At 31.4% G+C, this 6,053-nt stretch overlaps 1 protein-coding gene across 2 annotated transcripts; it reads left to right on the top strand.

Moving 5' to 3' along the window:
* The first annotated feature begins 3,267 nt into the window (after positions 1-3,267).
* On the top strand, positions 3,268-5,721 carry LOC107487400 (uncharacterized). Of its 2 annotated transcripts, none has more exons than XM_052262177.1 (2): positions 3,268-3,423; positions 3,912-5,721. In XM_052262177.1, the coding sequence occupies exon 2, from the start codon at positions 4,236-4,238 to the stop codon at positions 5,370-5,372; it is 1,137 nt and encodes a 378-aa protein (XP_052118137.1). In that variant the 5' UTR covers positions 3,268-3,423; positions 3,912-4,235; the 3' UTR covers positions 5,373-5,721. The 2 variants fall into 2 exon arrangements, with proteins under 2 accessions (XP_052118137.1, XP_015963516.1); XM_016108030.3 differs by having other exon boundaries at positions 3,280-3,483.
* Positions 5,722-6,053: the final 332 nt, after the last annotated feature.

The raw sequence follows: 6,053 nt of genomic DNA, 5'->3' as shown, positions 1-6,053 counted from the left end.
ATATTCAAAAAAAGTTATTTGACTAAATTCATTACTGTATTTTTGATTTGTATTAGGGATTTATACCCTTCTAAATAAACAAGCTCTATTTTCATTTTTTAATAAATATTGAATCTGAAAGAGATGATTAAAAAATACAGATTCTTATTTATTTGTGTCAACTTGCATTGGTAACCCTTTATTATATTAAAATTATTAACCAACAAACTATAACTCAAATAACATAATTTCTTCCTTTCATCTAGATATCTTAGGTTTAAATCACACTGATTACAACCGATCAAAAAAATTTCCTAACAATTATTGCAACGTGTGAGAATTATATGAATGTGTTATGTGATAGCTAGAATTGAAAATTATCCACTCCATCTAAAAAAATATTACAAATAGAACCATGTTATTAAATAATTTCTATGGATCCCAGTGATCGTTTTACAAGTGTTTGAACTACACTCTTTTTCATCAAGGGTTAATATTTGACTTTGCCTTAAGGACTGTTCTTTTGGCTGGTGGTTTTTTTTTTTAATATTTATTAGACAAATCACAATAGTGTGATCTGGAATGACACAATAAAATAGAGGAGATGCAACTAGCTAATTATTAACTGGTATTTTGTAACACAACAATTAGAATTAATAGTAAAATAAAATGAAATATTATTATTTTTTTATTTTAGTTTCTGACAATAAGTTACAAGAATATGAAACAAATTAATTACTACTTTAGTACGTAGCAATTTATTTTATCAATATAAATAACAGTGAACTTTGGAAAATTTCATGTCAAACCACCTCAAACTCTATTACTTTCCTATTATGCCATTCAATATGACATTTTTATGAGTATTCTTTTAATTAGAGATTTAGCTAACTTATTTTCTAAAAAATACGTGTTAAGATTAGTTTTTGTTAAAAAAAACCACTTAATTAAATTAGGATTTATTTATTATGTGTCCTAAGATATATAAATTACTAGTTGAAGTTAAAATATTTACGTCAATTCTCAAAGCAAGGAAGAGTGAGATATAAGCGGCAAGCAAATAAAAAAAAATGCCAGCAATTATTATTAGATAGATTGTTGACGTGAATTAAGTATAAGTTATCGGTATTATAATCGATCAAGAAACTATTTATAATTATTAAGTAGAATATCTTAAAATTTATAATTATGTTATTTTATAAAAGTAACCTCTATTTGTTATTTACTTTCCAGAAAGGAGGGGGAGGAATTAGGGCGGCGACGAGAGATACTTTTCTGATTTTTGTTTTTGCTTTCACTCAGATTTGTTTTTTATTTTTATTGTTAATTTTTATTGTAGAAAAATATTATATCTATTCTCATTTTTTTGTGAGATGTTATTTATTGTAGATTTTCATTTTTTATTTTTCTGTTAGTTTTAACTGATCATTAATTTCTATAAAAATAGAGTCATAAGTATTCATTATATACAATAAAGCAAGATTTTATACAAAAACGATAAACGATAGACGACGATTTCTTTTAAATTGACGCAGTGAGCGGACGCGACGGCGAGGTAGAACACAAAATAGTAGACAAATACGGGAGACGCAGCAATAGAGATGAGAATGAATACGACGATAGAGTTGTAAAGAGGAGAACGAATGCATCCTCAAAGAGAAAAAAGAACGCTACGAACAGAGAGAACGACGTAGTGAGAGTTGATGGCATAGTGAGGAGTGACAGCATGTTGAGAAGGAAAAGTGACGAAAAGGTAGCTGCAGAGAGGTTGAATGGAGTATGGACGGCAGCTAAAAATTTTTAAATTGAAGAAGAGTTATACAAATGAGGATTATAAATTTAGGATTTCTCTTATATAGTATATATATAGCATGTGAAATGACTAATATATATATTTATAAATGATTAAAGACAAATAAGTAAATTTATGAATTTAGACATTAGCCAGACAGATGGAAATTCCTATTCAGGTCTCCACTTTTGTCTCAGAAAAAATTTTACCTGCGTTTTTGTCTTCATGAAAAAAAAAAATTATAGTCAAATTTCTATTCAAAATAGTCTCTGCAATGATTTCTGCATCTCAGAGAATTTTACCATTCCTTAAAAAGATCTTTTATTATTTAAAAAAGTCACATTAATTATTTTTTAATAATAACTATCATATTATATACATCTATATTATTAGAATTAGTTATATTAATTATATATGGATCACGCTATTATTTAATAGAATAATCTTATATTAAAATGACACACAGTTAGTTTTATTATTGCCTGATATAAAAATAAGTAATATTCACTAATGTTGAATAAAAATGACTATATAAGAGACAATATATTAGATAAATAATTCATCTACTTTACATACACTGCGAATTTAATATAGTATTTGAATAAAATAAATGAATACAATAATATAAAATGGAGAGACAAAATAGTAAATTTTTTGTATTCGGAAATGACAAATTTATCTTTCCAAACAACTTTGTCTTTCACAATTTTTGTAATGAACAATGCTATGAAAATTGTTTTTACTGACAACTGTTCCAAAAACAATTTTTAATGATATTACAACTAGAAGATTTAAATAGAAAATATAATTTATATGTAATTTTTTTAAATACATTATTGAATATATTTGAAAAAAAAAAGTTCTATTTTCATCTTTCAATCAATGCTCTTAGACACTCTTTAGCTAAATATTTTAAATTGTGATAGATGAATTTATTATTTTCTCTTTTAAAGAACAACTATATCCTTTGAAATTTTAGTGAGGGACAAATTGAATTTGATCTCATAAATATATTTTGTTATACATCGATTATGCCCAGAATAAATTTGATTTTTTAATTTCAAACTAGCATCTTAGAACAGAAAAAGGTTATTACCGACAGGGGTAGTAGTATATATATAGGAAAATCAAAATACAAGCTAATCTAATCATTAAACTAAACAAGAGAAACCTGGAAAAAAAATTAGGGTTGTTGAGAAAAAGTAGCTAATAAACAAGTAAACAACAAGAGTTTAAGAAAGTTGTAAGAAAAATTTGACCTCTTTTGACAAAATATATATAAAAAACGGATAATAATAAAATAAAAATAACATGTAAGAGTAATTAAGTAATAGCAATTAGGTATTGTAATGCAAATAAAAATGAAGGTTTAGTGAGAAATGAGGCAGTAATTATTAATTATTAGTGGTTTATAACTTTATATGGAAACATAACCAATCCAAATTCCTTAGAAAATAAAGAAAACTAAAACAGAAAAAAAGAAATTCGAAAAATGAAAATTAAAAAAAAAAAAGATCTTCGGTTTTCATTACACACGCCCTGGATTTTCTTCTCCTACACCACCACCACCAATTTTCTCTCTTCCTTAGAGAGAACAAAGAAGAAGGGAAAAAAAAAACAAAGCCAAAAAAAAAAGGAAGAAAACCCTAATGGTACCTCGCCGTTTACTCTTCTCCCTTTCTCTCTCTTCTTTCTCTCTCTAGCAGGATCAGGTACTCATGGACCTCATTTCTTGTCCGTGTGTTCTTCTCTCCAATTTTGATCCGCGTTTGTTGAATTCTCGTTGATTCTTGCGCAATTCGCTTGAATCGAGATTCTCGATTTCATTTCGCTTTCTTAATTTGATTTGGAAGGGAAAAAAAAACGAAGTGTATCGGAAATATGCAAACTCTGCTATGCATGAGTCTGCTGCTCAAAATGATATTCTATGTGAATTGGAGGTTTTTCTTTGGTTTTTTCGGTGTCTGATCTTTTGTTCTTAGCTCAATTATGCATCCATGGCTACATTCTAATTCGTTAGATAACGATTAGCGTTTTCTGTTGGTTTTTGGTTCATTTTCGTAGAGATTCTAATTCGGATGAATTGAATAATTTTGTTGTGAATTTAGTTTGACTTTGATTTTGCTTCTTTTCTGGTTAGGAACCAAATCGGTGGAATATTTGGAAGAATATGTTGGTTATGAATCGAATTTTCTTCTTTGGAGGGTTCCTGATATCACAACGAAGCAGTTTCTGTAGGGTTTGCTGAGAATCTTGTAGGTTTTTGTTTTTACTGAATCCTGATTTGATCGCGGATGTGGAGTTGGGTTTTTGAGCTAGATTAGTTGACCGTTGATAATTGTTTAGATAGTGTGTGATTGTTGGATGGATTTGAGTTTTGAATTTCGATTCATGTGATGATTTTTTCATTGTTCTTCGTACCTGAACATTGAATTGAATTGGGTTTGAATTAAGTAGAGTTTTCATGGAGAACGTGTGTGATGTGAATCACTTGGATGCTGATGTTCTTCTGCCTCCACGAAAGCGGCTTCTTGCTGGATTAAAAAAACAGAATTCGGATTGTGTTGATGCTGCTGCCTCTCCTTCGACGATTGCTGCTTCTTGTGTCACGGTTTGCGAGGGTGCTCCCTCTTCCTCGTCGTCCTATTCGAGTGAGTTTGAAGCTCGGCTTAAAAATTTGCTGAGTGCTCATTCGAGTAACCCTAATCTTACCCCTGAGGAGGTAGTGGAGGCCTCGAAAGCAGCGGCGGTAGCTGCAAGTAAGACTGCGCAGGCTGCTAGAGCTGCAGCCGAAGAAAAGGCTGAAATAGCAGCGAAGGCAATTGCTGCAGCTAAGAGTGCTTTAGATTTGGTTGCCTCTTTCTCTGATGAGTCGGTCAACAAGGAAAGAAATCTCAAAAAGAACAAACAGAAGAAGCATCTCCCAGTTCAGCTCTTGTACAAAAAATACCAACCTGTTGAAAATTGTGGGACGGATGAAGAATTGGCTCGAAAGTTACACCGAGCCATGAACAGTTCTCCTAGGATCACAAAGAATTCTCCAAACTCGGAATCAAAAGGGAGCAGACAGAAGAAGCCTAGAAGCTCTTCGAGCATGGAAATGACTGAGGGATCTGATGCTGGTATGGCAAATGGACAAGACTTATCTTTGAACAATGGACATGCAGCGGCTGGCAAGATTGATTCCGAAGGCTCCATTCAAGAAGTATGCTCAAGTAAGGAAGACAAGAAGGGACTCAGATATGATAGATCAAACCAAATGGAGATGGATAATGGGGAAGCAGAGTCAAGCCAGTCAAAGGAGAAAATCACTGAAGATTTGTCTACCACAGGTAAGAAGAGAGGAAGGGTGAAGCTAAAAAAGTTGCCATTAAGCATTTGCACCTCGAAAGACAGGGCGCAGCCAAAGGAAGGTGTCAGGGGTAGAAGCGCACCAATATCTGAAATGAACTCAGGGAATCATCCTGTTGATAGTATTCCTTTGTTTCCAGTTGAGCCATCCACTGAGAGAGTGATGCCAATCGAGGCTACATCAATGTGGAAGTGCCAGGAGTTCAAGGCACCGGCTTGTATCAAACAAAATAAAGCTGTGCAGTCATAATGTTCAACATAAGTTGAGGTGATTTGGTGCTAGGAGTCAGATAGCTGAGGAGGTAGACATCTTGATGCTTTCTTTTTACATATATGGCCTTTTATCTTCTTTTTTTCCTTTTTGGTTCATCTTTGGTTTTGTAATGGATTTGCGCTGACTAAAATGTAAATTTAGATTTATAGTTGCTTGCATTACTTGTTTCTGTTTAAAGTTGTGTGTAAGTTTAATTGATAGGAAAGCTTGGAGTTTAGATAGGAGGATGCAATGACTTGAACAGCTTTTTCATTATGCTGCAAATTCCTTCCCGCATTTGTGTTGATAATAAAAGAGAAAACCTCTTTGGTCTTCTATTTATGAATTTCCTTCAGCTGTTCAAATTTTCCTTTTTGCTCAAAAGTTTGTTAATACTGACTGATTTAGTTGCTTCATTCTATGATTATATGGTAAGTGAAGTTCATGAAATGGGAATTCTTTGATTAGAATTTTTTAGCGTTGATCAAGATTTTGTTTGTTCTAATTCCACTTTAGCTTAAGTGAGCTTGAGACATCCTAATTAAATAGAATAATTTCCTCATGATTAACTAATGAAGTGAACTATCTAAGCATAGTTAACTTTCTATTATTCAATAATATGTATTTTATGAAATGAATCTTTCTCATAAACTCCTTTAAAAGCAATTATTAGTGTAG

Source organism: Arachis duranensis, chromosome 5, assembly GCF_000817695.3.
Source record: "Arachis duranensis cultivar V14167 chromosome 5, aradu.V14167.gnm2.J7QH, whole genome shotgun sequence".
Taxonomy (NCBI): Eukaryota; Viridiplantae; Streptophyta; class Magnoliopsida; order Fabales; family Fabaceae; genus Arachis; species Arachis duranensis.
Note: the sequence above shows the minus strand (reverse complement) of the source record. Positions and strands in the feature narration are given on the sequence as shown.